A 22,121-nucleotide genomic window follows, 5' to 3' on the forward strand; every position below is an offset into this window, starting at 1 on the left:
TCCCCCTCCCATTTTGTCCCTCACTTTGTCACTTGGACCACAGATAGTAGTGCTTGTGCTCTCCTATGAAAGCGGCTTCCTCAGCTTCTTTCTACAGCCCTTTTCCGTCATTGCCCATAGTAAGGATCAAGAAATTCTCTCTCCCAAGGTCCCCTATACCACATGATCCACCCCAATGCAAACCAATTTCTATAAACAGGTGCCTTAGATTGTCAATTTCCCAGTTCATCATAATCACCCAAGCTCTGAAGCCCAGTTTAGGCTCAGCTGAAATGCTCTCTACAACAACAATTACTACATATTCTGATTTTTCATCCACTAGAGGTCTGCCTTCCAAATCAAAAGCAGGTACGAAACAGGGTTAAATGTGTAATATAAATTTATTCTGTGACATTTCCCTCATTGAAGATATTTTAAAATAGATTAGAATACATCAATATTTCATGAAAAATACCTAGAAGAATTTAGGTAATATCCGGTAATATACATGATTTGACTGTGAATATCAATTTTTTTCATTTCAAACATTTTTTTAAAAAGTAACATAAAAATAATAGAGACTGCTGTATTCTTCACATATCCGGTATCTCATATATTTCAATTCAATTGCCAGTTCTCTTCTCAGCTATTTATGTTAACGGTATTTGCTTCTGTTTTTGAATGGGAAGAGTATCCACTTTCTGTTTCTTCGCAGTGCTATTTGGGTCCTCTTTCTCTGACTCTTCAAGAACATGCTTCACGGTGAGTTGGAACACTAATCGAGGGTCTGGTCCAGAAAGTGGTGGGCAATTACAGATCTCTCTAATTTTGAGAGCCTATAAAGAAAGGATACAACAGAATACAAAAAAGAATACAAAACAAATATATATATGCAATAATTCTTAATATGCTCTATGCAAAATAAGAATACATTCTATAATTTTTAATAAAAGATATCTTAATTACAGCACATAAGAGAGAACCACAGACAAATTCATGGTAAATAGTTACATTTTCAAAATTTGTTTATGTAATAATATATTTGGAAAAAACAACTGTATCTGCCCAATGTTCCATTGGAAATAAAAAAAAAATCTCTTTGATTTCAGTCAAACTCAAGCCAATCCTGAGAAAAATGGTTCAGATTAGAAAAGATGTGAAGACTTTGATTTTTTTCAAGAAAAAGAAAAAAGTAGAAAACAGATGTCTGAACATACTGAAAGAAGATATACATAACTGGGACCGTCTGTAGTGGAACTGAGGCTAATAACCTAGAAAAGCAAATAACGTAAGCAAATCACAGCCATGACAATGTGTAACTCCAAGAAAAAGAAAACGCCGCAAGGAAAACTAATCGCAGTTCATTACATAGCTCAGCTGCGACTCGTGCTTACAGTTTTTAGAACATTAAACCTTGATCAACCAAAATCACAATGTGAGCATACGGGAAAGAGGGAGAGCCAGACACACGTGTGCACATGCACAGGGCATGATAGTGATAAGGGGGGGTGCTTAATTCTCATCCTCTTTGGGGGAACGTAAGTAGATAATGCCTAAAACTGAGAAGTTAGGAAGAAACAATATAAGTATATTATGTAGAATGATGGGAAGTATCAAAAGAATAATTTAAGGGAGTTGAAAATGGTCCCCTTTGAAATTGTGAGCAGGGTGGGAGGCCTACTGCTTCAAGTAATCAGCCTCCCTTAGGAACTATGTGATTCTTTAAGGTGGGTACATGAATAACTTTAAGATATAAAAACTTAAAAAAAATTTTTTTTAGGAAAAAACATCTTTAAAGAGTTTTAAAAGAAACATATTTAGGGGGAAAAAGTTTCACTTTTACTACCTCTAACTTGTTGATAGCAGCATGTTAAAGTAAGTAAAATTTACCTGTGAAGTTTTAAGTTTTCTTGAAAACTTAAAAAAAAATTTTTTTTTAGGAAAAAACATCTTTGAAGAGTTTTAAAAGAAACATATTTAGGGGGAAAAAGTTTCACTTTTACTACCTCTAACTTGTTGATAGCAGCGTGTTAAGGTAAGTAAATAAAGCAGGGCAGGGGACAGTCAGCGTTTGGGGGAGTAACAAAATTTTAAGGAAGCCTCCCCAGGGAAGGTCTCACTGACAAAATAGTGACTTTGGGGAACAGGAGGGAAAGACCTGAAGACCGGAGGAAAGAGGCCAGGCGGGCACCCAGGACAAAAGCACACCAGGAAGCAGCAGCAGCACCAGTCTGAAGTGGTGAGATGGGGGTGTGCCTGGGGTGTTCTGGGGCCGCAAGGAAGCTAGTAGAGCAGGGGCAGAATGCAGTCTGGCGGGTGAGGGCAGATTATGTACTATCTCTTAGGATATGGTAAATAAAGACGTTAGGTTTTACTCTGAGTAGGCCTGCCTTAGCTAATTGTGGAGTCCATGGCAAGAATCCAAATGGAGGCTCGGAGACCATTTGTTTACATCTAAAAGCTGTAAATCAAGCTAATTAATTACTATATAAAATATGTTCTATACTCCCACACATTCAAAATGACCCTAAAGGCCAGGTACCAAAATTAGAATTCTTGAATTTTGGAACATCTAAGGTTGGGGGGAGCCTACCCCAGCTCCTGCCACTGGCCTGCTGTCTGCATGCTTCTCCTCCCCTCCCTGGCTTATCGGCACTGTGCGGGCTGTGTATGTGTGTGTGTGTGTGTGTGTCTCTCTCTCTCTCTCTCTCTCTCCCCCCAAGGGAAGAGATCCACACAGGCCCTGGAAGCAGGCTCAGAAGTGTTTGGGCAAGGAATTCCATTATCCTAAAGACCCAGAGTGCCATGTGATGGGGGCCCAGATTCTCAGATGGGTAAATTCCCTGAAGTTCCACAGAATAGGGGAGCGTGCAGCCAGAGGCAAGCCAGAAAAGGGCCTTCTAAATGGATAAAGCAAGGGCAGGAACTTGAATCTGGGAGCACATCTGACTCTGAATGAGGCTATGAGTTACCAAAATAAACTAAGGAGGAAAAAGCATTAAAGTGAAATTCTTTGGTGACAGGGCTTTGTCTGAATTTTTTTTGTATTTCACATCTTATATCTATTGAGTGTGTTAAGTGAATGTTCCTTAAAGTACACTGAAAAAACAAGAAAATGTTTCCCAACTATAGCACTAAAGTAAGAAGAAAGTCAGGCCCTCAGCTAAATGGTGACCTACTGTCTGGACCAGTATAGCTCTGAGAGTGAAATGATACGCTGCTAAGATTTACACTGAGTCGTCAGGCATGAACTGAGACTGTCGTAGCAAAGTTGGGACACAGTCTACTCTTGACTCCTTTAGAACTGCACTGATATATTTTCCAAGTGAGAAGCCGATCTGTCAGGGCTGTTACATCACATGCCTAGGGTCTTATTTAACCGGTGTCTGTAGAGTGGACAAGAGTGGTGCCAGCAGGTAACAGCTGGTGCAGCTGCGTTTAGCGATGTGAGACGCAAAGCAACAAAGGGAAGAACAGAATGTCACCGCCTATAATCTTTTATATTCAGTAAAAGCTCCTCCTTTTTCCTTAAGTTCTCTCTTCAATGTTTCACAGTCAACAAGTATTTAGAGCACCAAAATGAGTGCAGTGCTAGGGACACGCCCGCCAGAAGAGTCGCCATCCCTGCCCTCCTGCACAGTACTCTGCATTTCCCCAGTCCTGGACATCTGAATCGTTTTTATAGTTTTGACTGGCTTTTACAAATTATCTTATGAAAATCTTTATTTAAATAAAAGATGCTATTTTTAACCTCCTTTTGGATTTATTTGAAGTACACCCCCAAAATAGACTGAATGATCTGATTAAAGCCTAAGAACAGATTGTAATTTTTGTTATATAGGGCCAAACTGCTTTTTACCAGAAAGGGCTTTACCAACTTACAATGTAATCAGCATACAAGCATACCTGAGATATTCATAATTTATAAAACAATATTTCATGATTTTTACCTATACAACCACAAAATTTCAAACCTCAGAATCCTTAGCACTCATGAGGTAAGTTTACAAATGAGGAAATTAAGTTCCAGAGAGGTTAAGTGCCTGGCAGGGAACAAAAGGCAGCTTAGCAAATGTTTATAGCAGCTTTATTCAAAATTGCCAAAACCTGGAAGCAACCAAGCTGTCCTTCAGTAGGTGAATGGATAATTTGTGTTATATCCAAACAATGGAACATTATTCAGCACTAAAGAAGTGAGCTATCAAGCCATGAAAAGACAAGGAGAAACCTTAAGTGAAAAAAAAAAAAAAAAAAAAAAAAAGCAAATCTTGAGAGGCTACATATGTGTAATTCCATCTACATGACATTCTGGAAAAGTTGAAACTAAAGAGACAGTAAAAAAAAATCACTGATTGCCAGGGGTTATGCGGGACAGAGGGATGTGCTTAGGGCAATGAAACTACTCTACATGATACTGTAATGGTAAATACGTTATCATACATTTGTCCAAACCCACAGAATCTACAACACTAAGAGTGAACTGTGACATAAACTATGAACGCTGGAAGATAATCACGGGCCAGCGTAGGTCCATTGACTGTAACAGATGCACTGCTCCGGCGCAGAACTTTCAGAACCGGGGAGACGTGTCTGTCTACACGGACGCAGGGGGATATGGAAAACCTCTGTACCGTCCGCTGAATTTTGCTGTGACACCAACATTGGTCTTAAAAATAAAATCTATTTATAAAAGCTACCATGGAAGTAAAAAGGCTTAGAAAAAAAGGGATGAGAACCTGCTTTTATTGTTTTTGTCTTTAATGCATTAGCATAACATGCTTTTGTACTAATGTTTTGGAGGTTTTTTGCTCTACATTACACATTTCTTGAGTAAAGTCTCTTACGGGATAAATGTGCTTTGGAGATGTCTGAGCTATATTAATTACTAGAGAAACTACACATTCTTCATAAAGGCTTTCTATTGATATTTCTTGATGTGTGAACTGTTTCTCTTCTCCAACTACCTATCAAGCAGAATCCTGTTACAGAACAAATATACCTATCAAATCTTCATCGATTTTGCTTAGAAGGATTTTATCAGACATGTTGGTAAAATATTTTTCTGCTTTTTTAACATTCCTTTCCATATTTATTTTATTACATTCTAGGGTGTCAACATCTTTTACTTTCATAAATTCAAATCTATCATATTAAATACACCTTCATCTCTTTAAAAGTAAGCAACATTTTCCCACTGTACAGCTAGAATATGCCTTTCCATTTCCTTTACTTTGTTTTCTGTGTTTAACTTCATACACTGAACATAATAGGCACTTAAGTGCCTGCTGAATTTTAAACAAACATTTATAGAACACAAGCTATGAATAAATCATTATGACAAATGTCACAGGGAAAACACTCGAAGAGTTTATGGTCTGGGAGAAAGCAGGGATGTTCTCCAATAACAAGAATATACAGTTCTACGAATCCCAAGGAGGGTTTAGAATTAAATATGGAATTGGCCAGCCTAAAGATTCCAACTAGAGCGAAGGGAACTAACATTCACTGTCTACCTTTGATGTGCCTTGCACTGTGCCAGGTATTTTACAAATGTTACCTAAACTGGTGTTATCATGTGAACCACTTTCGAAATGTTGGTCCTGTTGTAGAATATTTGTCATTAAAGTGTCTTAGGAGGGGGAGAGGGAAGGAAAGAGAGAAGGAAGCAGGACCTTGCCATCATAAATATACAAATATATACATAAAATGCCCAGGAGATACTACTATCTCAGTTTGACAGGTGAAGCAAAATGAAGGTCAGGGTAGGAAACTTCCTCAGAGTTGCGTGGTTGTGTCAGAATTAAAACCCAAGGCTCCTCAGACTACTTGTACGGTAGTTCCTAAGACTATCCTTTCCCATTATAACTATTCATTTGCTACATGCTAAATTTCTAAATTTCTATGAGGAAGCAGATCTGCTATTCAAATGCATTGCCCAATTTTCTACTTTTAACCCAGTATTACATTATTTATCTTTCCTATTGTTACACATCATGTTATCATTTAACAAATACTCTCTAAGCATTTCAGAAACTGTCACAGGCACTAAGGATTCAGGGTAAGCAGATTACTGTCTTGGGAAAGAGACAATGAACAACAAGATAATTACAGTAAAGCAGATGAAGAAGTTAAACAGTACTCTGTATGAGATAGTGACAGCAAGGAAGAGAGGCTATCTGAGGTTGGGGATCAGAGAACCCCTCCAAAGGGAGGCAACATTTGTGTCAGGAGCGGAGATAGAGCCATCAGCAAGCAGAGGAGCTGCAAGGAGGAAAGGCGCTGGAGGAGAACAGCTGGAATCAAAGGAAACCCTGGGAAGAGTAATGTGAAAAAGGTGGACAAGTAGGCAGCGGCCAAATTATAGGACTTAAAGAGTCTGGATTTTTATTCTAAATTAGATGACAAGCCACTGAAAGTTTTTTAAAAATAAAAATTACATTAAAATGATCATCTGAAAAAAAAAATTATCTGGCTAGGGCAGCGATTTTCAACCAGTGTGCTGTAGGAATTTTTAAAACAGGTGATACCTGACTAGTTAGTCTGGGGCACTGACCTCTTTTCCCTTAGATTGTCAAATTAAAAAAATAATAAATAAATAACAATAGTTACTTGGTACGAACAAATCAAAATTATATCTATTTTTTGGTCAGACTGGCAAAAAATATATTTTTGATGTGCCACAGTAATTAGTTTAGGTGTGCCATGAGAGGGAAAAAGTTGAAAATCCCTGGGCTAGATTGCCCAGGGGGAGGTGCGGTAGGGGGCGGTGGAGGAGGGTAAGGGGAGGATACATGGTGAGGGACAGAGACTTGACTTGGGGTGCTGAACACACAATAATACAGTGTACAGATCATGTGTCATGTAATTGTGCACCTGAATCCTATATTATTTTGTTAACCAGTGTCACCCCAATGACTTCAAAAGGAAAAAAAAATTAGTTGGTGCCATAGCATTATCCAATGGTGAGCACAGCATTATCCAATGGAGTTTGCTTAAAAAAAATACCAGGTCCAGCAGAAGTAACGCCTACTTAAGTGTTGTTGGTAGGGTAATAATATGGGGGTAATAATTTATAGTTTTAATTTGAACATTTCACCTAAAATGTCATACGCTGTGCTTGAGTGTGATGTTATGGTATAGAATTACATGCTTAGGATTTTGTAATAAAAGACTTTGTAATAAAAGATTTTGTAATAAAATAGGGGCATTATTTGTGCCAGACCCTATATATAATTATGAACTCATGAATTTTTTCTATTTGAGTTTTATATGTTTCTATTTATTATTGTTGTTATTCCTTTTGTTGTTCAAATTATCCCTTTTTTTATGGATACTGTGAACCCCTTAAAAAAAGAAGATAAATTGTTAGGGGTTGAAGTGTAAAATGGAGCAGGAAGATTAAAATGGGAGATCACAAAATATATAAATAAATAAATAAATAAATAAATAAATAAAATAAAATAGGAGATTACTGTAGGAAGTAATCTAAGGGAGAGATAATGGTGTTTTTTACTAGACCAGTAGCAGTGTTGATGGGGAAGGGAACAGATTCCTAGAAGTCAGTTGACAAGATTTTCTACTGAGTAGAAAAAGAAAAGAATCAAAAATAAGTCCTAAATTTCCTCCCTAACAGAGTACTTTTTTTCTCTGCTACCCATGCATCTGAGGATAATTTACTTGCTTATAGTAAATAATTATTCAGTAGTATCGTACAAGGGGGGTACCCAAAAAACCCTGGAACTTATTTATAAAAAATTGTGTATTTATACTTTCATGTTTAAACTTTAGTCACCCTCAAAGCACTCTCCATTCAAAGCAATACACCTATCAAGATGTTTTTTCCACCGCTCAAAACAGTTTTTGAACTCGTTGATTTTGATGTCGTTTAGCGCCTCTGCCATTTTTCTGTTATACCTCTTCCACATCAGCCAAATGTTTTCCTTTGAGGACTTTCCATGGGGTAAACACTCAGGGGCAAGATCAGGTGAAAAGGAAGGGTGGCGCATGACGAGGGTCATGCCAGTTTTTGGTCAAGAACTGCTGAACACTCAGCACGCTGTGGGCAGGTGCACTAGCAAATCACCCATCATGAAATGGGTAAACGCACTGAAAGTCTTCAAAAAAAAAATTTCACTGAAGCCAAACGTAGCCTCTCACAACACTGCCAGCTGGCTACTACAGTGATGCAGATGACACTCACATCACGGGGAAGCCTGTACTACAAAGGGCTGCCCTCCAGAAGATAATTCTGGCGTATTGTTTTTTGGGGGGTCCCTTCTCGTACTGTTTGCTGGTTAATGTCCCCAGTCCATAAACTCTTTTAAACATGTTGCTCTTACCAAATTACCAAAATAAAATCTTTCATGCTCATAAAGTGAATCAGATAATTAACACTGCTTCTTTTCTGTATTTTGAAGCTAGAATTATTCATTGAATAACTATTCTTTGAACTTTTGAAAAAATTCTCCAAAGGAAATCCCCATCAAAGCTAAGTGCACTTTTCTTTTGTTTAAGCTTTTTCTATTTTTTTGCACTTTTCTTTTGTAATTCATTATAACTCTTTGTGTTTCTAATACAGTATTTTTATTTATTTGATTTAATTACACCTTACTGCTTTCTTCAAAACTTAATCTGACGAGGTTCATTCTAGTTATAATCTCTACTTCCAGCTGCATCCACTCTGGCAGCTCTCATACACATGCACATTCATGAATGCACATTTCATTACTTCTGATTTTGACCTTGGTGATTAATTAACATCATCTAACTAAAAATAACATTCTCCCAAATATTTTGGTTTTTCTGTATGTAATTATTGAAGCTGTACTCCTGACCCTAGTTATGTTTTATTCTCTAACTAACTGATCCAATATTTTTCACTTTGACTTAATTTCCAAAAGAATCAACTACTGTAATTTTGCTTATTTTTATTAATTGTAGTCTCCTTGTCTGGGCATATTACAATTCTCTATTTCTTTTCTCTTTTTCTTTCTTACCAATAGACATTTAATTTTCTTTACATATAGGTTTCACAGTAACCCATAAAAATATAACTACATATTACACAATTTCTTGACTTTAAGGCATGCTCTTATTATTTATGGATTTCTCTCTCATCTTAAATACACAAAATTTTATCTTAATTTTCACATGGCCACCCATCTTTTAATTTTTGTTATATTAATTTTAATATACTGTATCCTGACAACATGAACCATAACATTAGTTATACATGTTTTTGTCCAAGTTGTATGACCAGTATTTTTATGAAAGGTGTGTGAGCATTTGAACAGAAAATATACACCTTTTTCCTAGCAGTTTCTTATGTCAGCTAAATATTTTTGTACTAGTCATTCAATTCTTTGTTAATTCCTTCCTTTAACTTTGATTTTCTAAGAACAGTAGGATGCAAGCTATAATCACAATTATACATAAACACACAATATATTTTACCTAATTCTCAGTCGCCACTGAATCATGGAAAGAGCACTGCTGCTGAGCACCTCACTGACACTGTCTGCACGTCTCACTTAAGGATCTTCCATCTTACAAGAAAAACGGTGGCTTGGCTAAATGCCATACCAAACTGTATTGGTTCCAGTGCTTTTTATGTGTTTGTTTTGTTGTTTCTCTCCCCCTAAATTCTTATACTTCTCCAAAGTCATTCTTACTCTTATATTTCTTTAAATTTTCTCTTTATACCTTGGCATCCTCCAAGAGCCTATCTTTGCAATGAATATTAAACACTTGATTAATATAAATATGTAGGCATCATCAATTTCAGGGCTTCTCATGCATGATGCTCTGGGGTTCTTCTAAAAACCCATCTTGAGAAATATTATCTAAACAAAAATGTGGTACAGAACCCACAGACACGGACATGAAGATATGAATGAATGTACTAGTCTTTACCACTGTTATATGCACCCTGGATTTCCTTGTGTCTTTTCAATATTCTTCCACTTTTTTTAACTTTTTGTTTGTTTGTTTTCAGTGTTGTAATCTGGCTGTGCTATGTTCCTCTACCTCCAGCATTAATACAGCCTCCACTGAAAGTTTTGCAGCTTTTCTGCTGTATTCACAAGTTTAGCAATTTTCTGAAATGAATGTAGCTTATATTTCCACAAATCCCTTACATTTCTGAAGTCATTCTTTCTTCCTCGTCATTTTCAGTGTAATTAAATCAGCCTCATCATGCGAGCTTCAGGTGGCAATGCTCCTGTAATTCTCATGACCCAGGCTGGCCCCTCCAATGGAGTCAAATTTTCAAATTACACGAGAGATTTGTTTTTATTTTGTAGATTTTTCTACTCTTTGAAGCTTATCTTACTGGGGGGAAATGGGCATTTCTGAGGCTTTGCTTTTCTGTTGTTATTGTTGTATTTAGTTAGGCTGATGATAATGTTTCTTTTCCAATGTTATGCACTCATCATTATTGTTTTGTTTTATTTTTAAAATCTCTCTTACCCACCTCTCAAATAGCCTCGTGAATAAGTTAAAAATTGGCTACAGCATCTTTTATTCTATTAGAGTTAATTTGGATGGTGTGAGTTCCTTCTTCATTGTTCTATATAGAACATACATTTAGGTTAACCTTTTGAGACAGAAGAGGATGACAATTCTTCACATGAAAAAAAAATCCTCAGGTTGCTGAAGAACTGGATATTTGCAGAGTGCTAAATCATCACCCCACAGTCACTCGTTGGTCACGAGGGGAAATGAAACTTCCATAGGGCAGGTGAGCAAGGCCATCCCCACCCAAACCGATGGATGAACGTGGCCTCACTCAATGTGGAGCAGCCGGAGTGAGAGAATCCAGATGCGAAGCAACATGAAGCACAGCTGCACCACTTCTAAAATATTCTTGCCAAAATCTAACTTCTACTTATAGAGAAACAAGTTAGAATATACCCCAAAGAAGCAATCGGATAAATCTAGAATGTGGGAATAGATTTATTCAACAAGTCAATGACATGTTGAGAAACAAACCAAACAGGGGTGGGAGCGCGGTTCTAAAGTCAAAGAGCCATGAGGGAAATAGCAACCAAATGTGATGTAGGGACCTTGAGGGATCATAACTTGAACAAACCAATTCTACAACTGTATTTAGAGGCAGGAACTTGAATGTGGATAGAATATTTAATTTTATTAAGGAATTCCTATTAATTTTCTTAGATATGATAATGGAAGAAAATGATACTTTCTAAAATGCATATTGAACTAATTAGGAGGGAAAGCGCTCATTTCTGGAATTTGTAATAAAATATTTCTGGATTAAAAAAATCAGAGAAGGGACAGAAGAAGCAAATGTACAAAAAGGTTGATACTACTGCTTGTGACTGAAGAATAGGGGTTCATTAAATTATTCAAACTATTCTCTACCTTTACATGTTTTTAAAAAAATTATAATAAAAAGTTAAACTAAAACAACTTTTCTTAAAAGAAAAAACCCTTTTTCTTCTCTGTCCCCTCTTCTGTCATTTTTGTATTTCTGTGACTTCATCCTTGATTTTTCATCTATATCTTTAGTTCTAAATGGCTCATGAGAGGTTTAAATGTTTTTCTTGAAAAATAAAACCAGACCCTTTATACCTCATTTCCAAATCTTTCCTTAATATCTGAAGGCAAGCTTACACTTTTTAAAAAGCCTAAGATTTTAGCATCAATAACCTCAATCCTAAAAATCATTAGAAATAGATTTAATAGAAATTAATGAGACTAGTAGGTTAACACTATAAGAGAAAGAAAAGAAATACAACAAGGATAATGCCTATGTGATTGCTTAAAAATAACAAAAACAAAAACTTCTGTTTACATATTATTCTAGTAGGATGATTTGACTTGGTATCTTTACTTGAAAGGCAAATAAATGACAACCGAAAATAAAAACAGAGAAAACCGTGAAAGACTTTGATGTGGGCAAAGAAGGCCACTGGGGGTCCTGTCAAGTGCACCCGTGGGTGTTATCCCGCCTTTCATGGACTTAGGGCTATTTTACAACTCAGGAAGTTGCAGAAAACTGATAGCAATGCAAATGATATTTGTCTGTGGAAATGAAAATGAACTATGTCTGGTGGAATGCAATTGATTATTACCTTATGAGTGGATCAGTTTTGCACTGATTTATAAACTCACTTCAGCATTCCTTATTGCCTAAACGCCTGTGCTTGTTGAAGTTTCCGTTGAGCTAGTGGTAACATATACTGGCTGCCTCACTACTAACAAGTTATAAAATCTCAGATATGGTGCATTTTATGTTTGTATAAGTCATGAGTTTACCTTTAAGATTTTTTTTTTCCTCTCCTCACCTCATTTCCTTTCAAAAACTGCAATGGTAATTGAACGGTAGTCTAATTTTTTGAAGTGGCCTAAAATAATTAAATATAAATAACTAGAAGTTTTAAATAAATATAAAAAAATTAAAATTAAGTACACCTTGACACAGGTCAATTGTCCTCGGAAATGATAATATAGTAAGGAAAAGTTTTCAAATAAAAGTGCATAACCAACCACCCCTAACATATAAGAATGATGTGTTAAGAAGTGGCTATATTTATTCCTAACAACTAAAGTTATCTAGGAAAACACTGCTGATACACATCAGGATTCTTTTAGGCACTACACACCAAGTAAAACTGCAATTACTTATTCATAAAAACTAAACTATAATAACTAAGTATAATAAGAGGGAAAAAATTAGTGCCAGAGAATTTTCATGATCAGATTAAAAGCTGCCTATGAAAATAGGAACCAAGATATTTCAAGGGGGAAAACAAAAATCACCTCCATTTTTGAAATATAGTTTCCTAAAAATATCATTTTTTTTTCCTTTCCCCCTAAGAGCATTTCTTTTTCTAGTAGTCCATTCATTTCAGCCTCAAATAGATACACATCTTAGATACCATAATATTTTTTAAGGTTTTAGACAATGTTACTGTCAGACTTCCCGGCTTTCTATGATTCATAGGCCAATTCAATTACAGTAGCTGCTATGATATTTGCCTTTTCCTCAACACTCTCCATGTCGGGCAAAATGAAATTCTGTAAGGTAAACAGTATGTGTTTGTGTACACTCGCCAACAACGACATTTCACTTCAATGTTAAACACTCTCCTATTTTCTATTATGGGATGAATATTAATGATTTATGTATTTACACTGTCCAATTATAAATGCATAAGAATGGTTTACATGTGAATTCAAACCCCAGCTTCCTGAAAGTTTAAAGAATTCAAAATAAATGAGAATAAAATGAGTGTATTTATAGGCTGCCACTGAATGATTCTGATATGCAAAAACTGAATGTAGTCCATTTAAACATCGAGATTCAAAAATCAGCTTACAAATAAAGCTGACACTGAAAGTTCTAGCAACATTAAAATATAAATTCTACTCAAAATTATGATTATAATCACTAACCCCCAACAACTAAGTCCAAATTAAATGTTTTTCCTGTATATGTTATCATTCTCCATCTCCTCCCCCACCCCAAGGAAAAGGTGGCAGAGAGCTGATGAGAGAAGTAAAAAATTAAAAATTCAGTCTAAATGCCTTCAGGTATAAAATAAATTTTTCAAGTAAATTTTTTCCCTGGGTTATCATACAATTTCCCTTATTCACATCTATTCATATTTTATAACAATCCTTATAGAAAGAAAGTTTAAAAAAAAAGTATCTCTTTCAAGGACAACTGATGTTATATACAAATTTAAATTCTGAACAGTGTAACTATAATTGTAAAACTGTCATACTATTAAACATCAACAGGTTGATATAACATCTGTTCTTCAATTTTTCACCCAAGTTGTTATGGTAACCAAAGTATGTGGGATATGTTTCCTAAATTTAACTGATTATTTCAAGTAAATAAAATTGTTAAGATATCATCTTATGAACTACAAATAGTATCATTACTACAACCCTATAGTTATCCTTTTTAAATACTAAGGGATCACAGGATTATATTTAACTAGGCATTTACACATGGTTTATCTCGGAATTCACATTAAAAAATAGCAAAAATATACTGTTTTCCACTTTGGGGGCATTTTCTTGATTTAAAAACAAAACAAAATAAGGAATTAGTCTACTTTCTAAACAATATACTGTACTAAAATACTAGTACTCCAAAATTACATGGCTGTACTATCAATACTTTGTAGGGGTTGTCGATCACACCCTTTGTAAGTGAGATCCTGTTACTCCTCTAGTCCTCTGCTGACAGCCCTCCACTGGTGTCCCATCTCTGAGCAAAAGCCGAAGACTTCACAGAGGGGCCTCAAGGCCTGCACCCTCTGCTTCCCCTTGCTCGCTCCATTCCTGCCATATCGGCTTCCTTGCTGCTCCCCAACTACACCAGGCTCACGCCTGCCTCAGAGCCTTGTACTTAGTATTTCCTGGGCCTGGAAGGCTCTACCTCCCACCCCACTCCCCATCCCATCCATCCCCCACCCTTCCCACAACCCCCAAGGAAAGAATCTTTCACTTATTTCAAGTCTTTGTTCAAATACCATCTTCTCAGTGAAAGTTTTTCTGATCACAACCCTTTTAAAACAGCTTTTCCAGCACTTCTGCCATCTCTGCTCACATATTACATATTTGCTATGGGCTGAATTGTTTCCCCCACAGATTCTTATGTTAAAACCCTAACCCTCATGTATTTGGAGATGGAGCCTTGGGGGACGATTAGGTTTAAATGAGGTGATGAGGGTGGGGCCCCCATGATGGGATCACTGCCCTCATAAGAAGAGGAAGAGACATCAGTGTAGCCACTCTGTCTCCATGTGAGGACACAGCCAGAAGCCAGCCATCTGCAAGCCAGAAAAAGAGACCTCATCAGAAATTAAATGAGGCAGAACCTTATTATAAGATTTCCAGCCTTCAGAACTCTGAAGAAATGAATTCCTGTTGCTAACCCACCCAGACTACTGTATTTTGTTATGGCAGCCCAAGCTGACTAATACACTGTTCTTCCTACTTTGTTTTCCTCCCTAATGCTATTACTAACTAATATATAATAATATATTGGTGACTTATTCTATATATTACTAATTTATTCTATTTTTTAATCCTCACCTGAGGACATGTTTCCATTGATTTTAAAGAGAGGGGAAGGAAGGAGGGAGGGAGGGAGAGGGGGAGGGGAGGGGGGAGAGAGAGAGAGAGAGGCAGAGAGAGAGAGAAACATCGATTGGTTGCTCCCATACACACCCAACCAGGGATTGAACTCACAATCCAGACATGTGCCCAGACCAGAAATTGAACTGGCAACCTTTCCGTGCACAGCAGGATGCTCCAACCAACTGAGCCATGTAGCCGGGGCACTAATTTATTCTACTTATTGTCTATCTCTCTTTATTGCAAAATAAGCTTCATAAGGACAGGGTTTTTTGTATATATGTTGTTCACGGTACCTCCAATACCTACAATCTGGCACATAATTGCTGACTAATACATATTTGTTAAATGCATAAGGTATAGTTTTAAAACATCTTATGTGTTAAATGTTGATATGCTATAGTAAAATAATATATTTCTGTGATAAGATAAATAAGAAATAAAAATATACAATTATCAGTAAGTTGCAGTTTACTAAAAAAATCAAAATTACCAACATTTGTGTTCTCATGGAACCTACAGGCTCTGTCTTCCTTCTACCAATCAAATGTGAAAACCACCTAATACTGCTGACCATCCGGATCTTTTTATCTGCTTCCTTCCTCAATGAACTGATCCACTCTCATTGTTTCAACTATCACCTATTTAGGGGTGACTCTGCAGTTCTCATCCCTGGCCTAGAGTTCTGTGCTCTGGTGCTATATTTCCAACTGCCTTTGAGATGTGCATCATTTCAGGCATATTGTCAGAAATGTCAAAGAATCCAAATATTAGGTAGAATATATTATACTAACTTAAGTAGAAAAACACATTAAATAAAGCAAACAAAAAGTGTACTCTTTAGTACTAAACAGGCTCACACAATTCTACATGCTTCCTGAGGATTTGCTTTCTTCCATTATACAAATTAGAAATGATAGTAGGGAATTCCAATCTCTGAATTATGACAATGTATTCTAATTAACAATATACTCTTATATTAACTATGACTTTCACTTCAACCACTGAATTGTTCCCAATATCGTAGTAGAGTTTTATTACTTTCAAATAAAATTTAATCACTTGGGGGAAAAATATAAGAAATTTTATAAGGTTTTCAATTTAAGTTTCTGAACTAGGGTAGTTTATTTTTTGAAAAAAATATCTCCCAATGTTTTTCTTCGTCATTTTTGCCCAAATAACATACTTATTTCTCCAATCATTTTTTCTTCATGCTCACTAATCAATTTATATTATTTTAAAGACTTCTCTAAAGTATATTTTTACTTCTCAAAGATTTAGTTATCTTCAATGATGAAATGAGAACTTGGAATTTAGATGAAAGTTGGCTAAAACTCATTATCCAATTTAAGCAAACATTTTTAGAATTTCATGAACTAAAATAAAAAGAAAGGAATTCCAAGAAAAAACCATGTGGTTATTATGGCTTTAGAGATGAGCTAAGCCTCCTAGGGTGATATCAGTTCCCTGGGTCTTGCGTAGCACTTGAGAAGGCTCTTCGAGTCAGTGATCTTCAGTATAAATCAGTTACTGATGAAACACATATTGCCCCAGTCCTGTGTTGTACTTTTAAGATGAGTGATTACTACATGGCTCTGCTGTCTTCCTCTCAACATTTTTTCTTCAAATGAAGAGTATAGCCCTGGCTGGTGTAGCTCCATGGACTGTGCACAGGCTGCGAACCAAAGGGTCGCCAGTTTGATTCCCAGTCAGGGCACATACCTGGGTTGCAGGCCAGGTCCCCAGTGGGAGCCACAGGAGAGGTAACCACGCATTGATGTTTCTCTCCCTCTCTTTCTCCCTCTCTTCCCCTCTCTCTAGAAATAAATAAAATCTTAAAAAAAATGTCATGTGTTTAAAAAAAAGAATATAAATGAAAGATATTTAGGACAGTTCTTAAGAATCTATGTCTGGCTGGTTCCAATGCTCATGAGAGGTACAAAGTTTGCTCAAACTGTCAAATCCTATCATCATTCCTTTCAAAATATATGCCAAATCCGACCACTTCTTTCCCTCTCTTTGCCTCTATCATCTGTTAACAGAACTATTGCAAGAGCCTCTTAAACAGTCTCCCTGATTTCACCCTTGCCTCTCCACAGCCACTCTTTACACAGGAGACCTTCCCCCCCAACCACTATAAAACACGTGAGTCATCACATGAGTTAGATGAAGTGATCAAGTCCCTCCTCTGCGCAAAATCCTCTACTAGTTTCTAGTATCACTTGGAATAAATGTCAAGTCCTTACAATGGTTTAGAAGACCCTTCATGGTCTGGTCCCCTATATCTCAATCATTCTCACCCTCTTTACTCACTCGGCCCCAATGTCTTCCTAGCTATTCCATGAACAGGCCGAACATACTCTCCCTTCAGGTGCTATGCACTTGCTACTTGCTCAGTCTGGAAGACTCTCTCCAGATATCCACAGGACTTGGACCCTTGCTTCTTTCCAGATTCTGTTAAGTAAGGCCTTCTTTGACAAATGAACACAGACCAGTATGTCTTCTATGCTCTCTCTGCTACCTTTAACATGCTTTATTTTCCCACAAGCTGTGTAACACTGCTTGATATACTGTAAATATGTTAGTTTATTACTTGCATTAACATGAGTGTTAGCTCCAAAAATGCAGAGACTGTTTTAGAAACAAGAATACAGAATGGTAGATTTCAATATTAATTACATGAATGCATGAATGAATGAATGAATGAGTCTTGTGGTATTTTCTTCTCCCAAACTAGATGCTGGCTATTCCTTCAAATTGCATACAATTATATTTCTACTTTTCTTATAATAATTCATATTCCTTGTTGTATTAAGAACCAGTTTGTATATATGTTAGCATCCTGAAAATATCAAAAACCATATCTTAATTCTCTTTGTATCCCCTTTAACCACCAGTATTTATTATAACAGGTTCTCAATATTTGTTAGGCTAAATTTGAAGTCACACTGACAACACAAGTGAGACAGAAAAGAATGTGTAGCCTGGTTTGGAGATGTCTCACATCCATCTTGTACTGATGTGGATACCACAACAAAGATTTTAAATGATGTGAACAAATCAAATGATTTTTAGAACGTAGTGTAAACTACCTGGGAAAACACTGCTTTAGCTTTATTCACGAATGAACTCTACATAAAAGAGTCATATATGCTTTACTCTATAAATAAACAGAAAGCAAACTGATATCAAGGAATTTTTTTTCTAAGAAAACTTCCAGCATCATTATTGGAATGAATACCCATTTGATCAAAAAGTTTTGCACAAGTCATTAACTGAAGTTTTTTTTAACAAAAAGCTAAAATCACCATGAAAAGATTAAATTATAACCAATATGTTGAAAATATATGCCTTGAGTTTTAGACTTTCACCAAGTCAGATAAAATTAAAAGGTATGGAACTAAAAAGCTTAAAACTTCACCACCAAGAAAAGTCAACTCTATACAGCAATTCATTCCCCCGGACTTGCAGACAAACAGGATTTTACTTCTCAGTCAAATCCTCTGAAAACTGATAATCCATAATTATAGTGGTCAAAATGATTGACAAGCTAGAACTCTTCTCAGCACAAGAAGTAACAGCATTAAAAATAAATGATATAGTAAAGATAATGCCTTGCCTTCTATAGTGCTAGCTCACCTCAGGTATGAGTCTATCCAGGTGCTCTACTCGGTTTCCATGAGAAGGGTGTGTGGACAACCATTCTGGCAACTTGGGGTGACCAGAGAGGCTATCTGCAAGTTCCATCTGCTGCCAAAACACCGCACTGGCTCTGATGTCCACACAAGCCTAAAACCAAAATTAATGAAAGCGCAAAATGAGCTTAATTATGAGGACATTTAAAAAAGTTTACCTTTATGTCATTACATGTTTTTAAAAATATTTTCTATCATTTTAATAAAAGAAGCATACACTCATTGCTTTAAAGAAAACTCAAACAATACTGTACTATAGAACTCAAAAAAGGAATGCCCACCCTCCTCATTTGCTCCTACTCCTACATAGTATTTACAATAATACCACCCCCACAAATAACCCACTCTTTCCAGTGGTAGATACTAAGAACATGTATTTAGGGCAAAATCTTCCAAATTAAGTTTTCGTAAAAATAAGGTTTACATTCAATCTGTTAATAAACTGTACTAAAAATTATTCTTAATCTATACCACTGGAATAATTAGATATTGATCTGTACTTTTCTTGTCTTGTAGTGTCTTTGTCTGGCATTGGTACCAGGGTTATGCTAGCCTCAAAGAATGAGTTAGAAAATAGCCTCTCCCTGGAAAACATTATCAGTGAAATAAACCAGTCAAAGAAAGACAAATGCCATATGATTTCACTCATATGTGGAATCTAATGAACTAACTGGACTAATAAGGAAAATGGGGACAGACTCATAGAGAGCAGGATGACAGCTAGTGAGAGGAAGGTGGGAGGGAGGGATTGAGCAAAAAGGAAAAAGGACTCGTGGACATGGACTACAGTGTGGTGATTGCTGGGGGGTGGGAGGTATAAGAGGACTAAATGGTAGCCCTGGCTGGTGTAGCTCAGTGGATTGAGTGCCGGCCTGTGAACCAAAGGGTTGCTGGTTTGATTCCCAGTCAGGGCACATGCCTGGGTTGCAGGCCAAGTCACCAATAGGGGCATGCAAGAAGCAACCACACATTGATGTTTCTCTCCCTCTCTTTCTCTCTCCCTCCCCCTCTCTCTAAAAATTAAGTCTTTTTAAAAATTTTTTAAAAATATAATTAAATTCTGGGTTTTTTGGGTCCCCCTCATATACGGATTTACGTGTATATATGTGTATAAATAGGAATATACAAAAGTTGATAACAAACATAAAAATACAACTCATGTTTATACATAAACATATATTTATATATGTGCATGCCACGTGTATGTGTGCTTATGCATAAAATGTTATATATGTATTTATGTGTATATATACACACACACATATACATCTGCACAGAAATAATTATTTGATACTGAATTGTACAAACATGTCCTTAGACAGCAAGTTGCCACATTCATAACACAGGGTCCAGAAGAAAGGCTTGCTAGAGTGAGGTAGGTGGGGTACGAGAATGTCTCACACAAGATGGACAGCAATTTGAACATTTCACCTACAATGTCACATGGTGTGCTTGAGTGCGATATTATGTTACAGAATTACATGCTTATGATTTTGTAATAAAAAAGGGCCATTATCTGTGCCGGACCCTATTTATATATGAACTGAGACAAATAAGCAAGATACTCTTCTAAGATAATTGATGAAATATAAAATAAGTTGAACTTTAACTTAAGTTGAAATCATAAGCTACCAACTAGCAAGTAAAACAATTCTGAAAAGTGGAAAATAAACATTTCCATAGACTTTACAAATTCAGGAATTACCATATTTTGCCACATATAATGTGCTCTTGTGTATAATGCGCACCAACATTTTTGGCCCAAACTTTCAGGAAAAAACTCCTTAATTTTAATTTTTTAATTCAATTTTTTACTTATTTATATTTAGATACTTGTTTTTTGTATTGTAAGGGAATTTTAGCATTTATTTTTGAATATACTATAGTTTAAGAAATTTTGTGTAACAAATAATTACAAAACACAAAAACATACAAGGTATTTCAGGTACGACCCATGTATAATGCATATCTTTATTTTTTCCTCAAAAATGTGGGTAAAAATGTGTGCACTATACACAGCAAAATAGAGTCTACTATGAAGTTTCTTTTCTTCACAGACCAAAGCATATTTATCCAATACTTTTTCAGACTTAGAGTGTTAATCACAAGAGAAATAAAATATTTCCCACTTTAATCTCTAAGAAACACAGTTGAAGGCAATCTTTAAAGCAATATTTGATATGCAGAAATAGAAGAAATTAATTATCTCAATAGACTACAAAATATTCCAAAGTTAAAGTATTCCAAAGGATTGGAAATACATACTATAATAGTAAGATAAAGGTGGAGTTTGCCTATACAATTCAAAGACCCATCAATAACAGATAATTTTGTTTTCAAAAGTATATTTTACATTTTTACCAATTTATAAAAATTAAGTTACAGGGTGACATCAGCAAAATAATAAAACACACCTATTTAAGAAAAATATATAAACAAATTCCATTTGTAACTAATCCAGAAACTAGTTCAGAGACTCTTAGATCCGGGGTAAATGTGAAGCCAGACACATCAAAGCCGGTACAAAATCCAAGACAGTCCCTTGCCATAATCCCTACCCTCAACACAGTGTCATATAATTGGAAGGAAACCCCAGTTTGCAGCTTCTCCAGGGCTAGGGAAAGAGCTGGACCATATGCCCAGCATTCCAACCTTTCCAGGTCTGCCCAAACGACTAGCTTCTCTCTTGCCTCTCTCAGACCACTGACAGACCCAGCATACACTACATGCCTGGCAACCAGTGAAGCAAAGATGGCAGTTTGAACTAGCACACAGGAATCACCATAGCCCAACACCCCAGCTCAGCGCAGAGCAAGTAGGCAAAAAATCCCAGATCCCAGCTTCTCCTCCTGGAGGAGGGAAGGAGGTGAACCACATGTCTAACACTGCAATACTTCTGGAAGCTGCCTGAGGGACTGGCTACCATCTTGCCTATCTCAGAGTACTGACAGGACCCAGCATACTTTAGATGCCTGAGGACCACTAAAAACAAAGACATGTGTTTGGACTAGCATGAAGGCTCAAGAGGCCCCCAAAATCTCCGGCTGCGCTGTTATTAAAATCCCCATAGTACAGTGGATAGCGCATTGGACTTCTAAAATCCCCATAGAACCTAAGGTGATCTACTGATTCAATATAATCCCTATCAAAATCCCAATAGCAATATTTTCCTACAGAAATAGAAAAAAAATCCTAAAATCATGCAGAACCACAACAAACCATGAGCAATCAAAACAATCTTGAGAAGGAAGAACAAAGATGGAAGCATCACACTTTTTGATTTTGAAATATATTACAAAGCCATAGTAATTAGAACAGTACTGACCTAAA

At 36.3% G+C, this 22,121-nt stretch overlaps 1 protein-coding gene across 8 annotated transcripts in view; it reads right to left on the minus strand.

Annotated features, from left to right (window-relative positions):
- Positions 1 to 361: 361 nt before the first annotated feature.
- Positions 362 to 22,121, minus strand: part of OMA1 (OMA1 zinc metallopeptidase) — a 54,107-nt gene continuing 32,347 nt past the window's right edge. For all 8 annotated transcript variants that reach the window (XM_024571242.3, XM_045204344.2, XM_045204340.2 and 5 more), the window contains 2 exons: positions 18,736 to 18,885; positions 362 to 815 (listed from right to left, as the gene is read on the minus strand). In XM_024571242.3, the coding sequence (XP_024427010.2) occupies positions 630 to 815; positions 18,736 to 18,885 (336 nt within the window). In that variant the 3' untranslated portion in view covers positions 362 to 629. The remainder of the gene's footprint in view (positions 816 to 18,735; positions 18,886 to 22,121) is intronic.

The sequence above is a fragment of the Desmodus rotundus genome, chromosome 3 (genome assembly GCF_022682495.2).
Source record: "Desmodus rotundus isolate HL8 chromosome 3, HLdesRot8A.1, whole genome shotgun sequence".
NCBI lineage: Eukaryota > Metazoa > Chordata > Mammalia > Chiroptera > Phyllostomidae > Desmodus > Desmodus rotundus.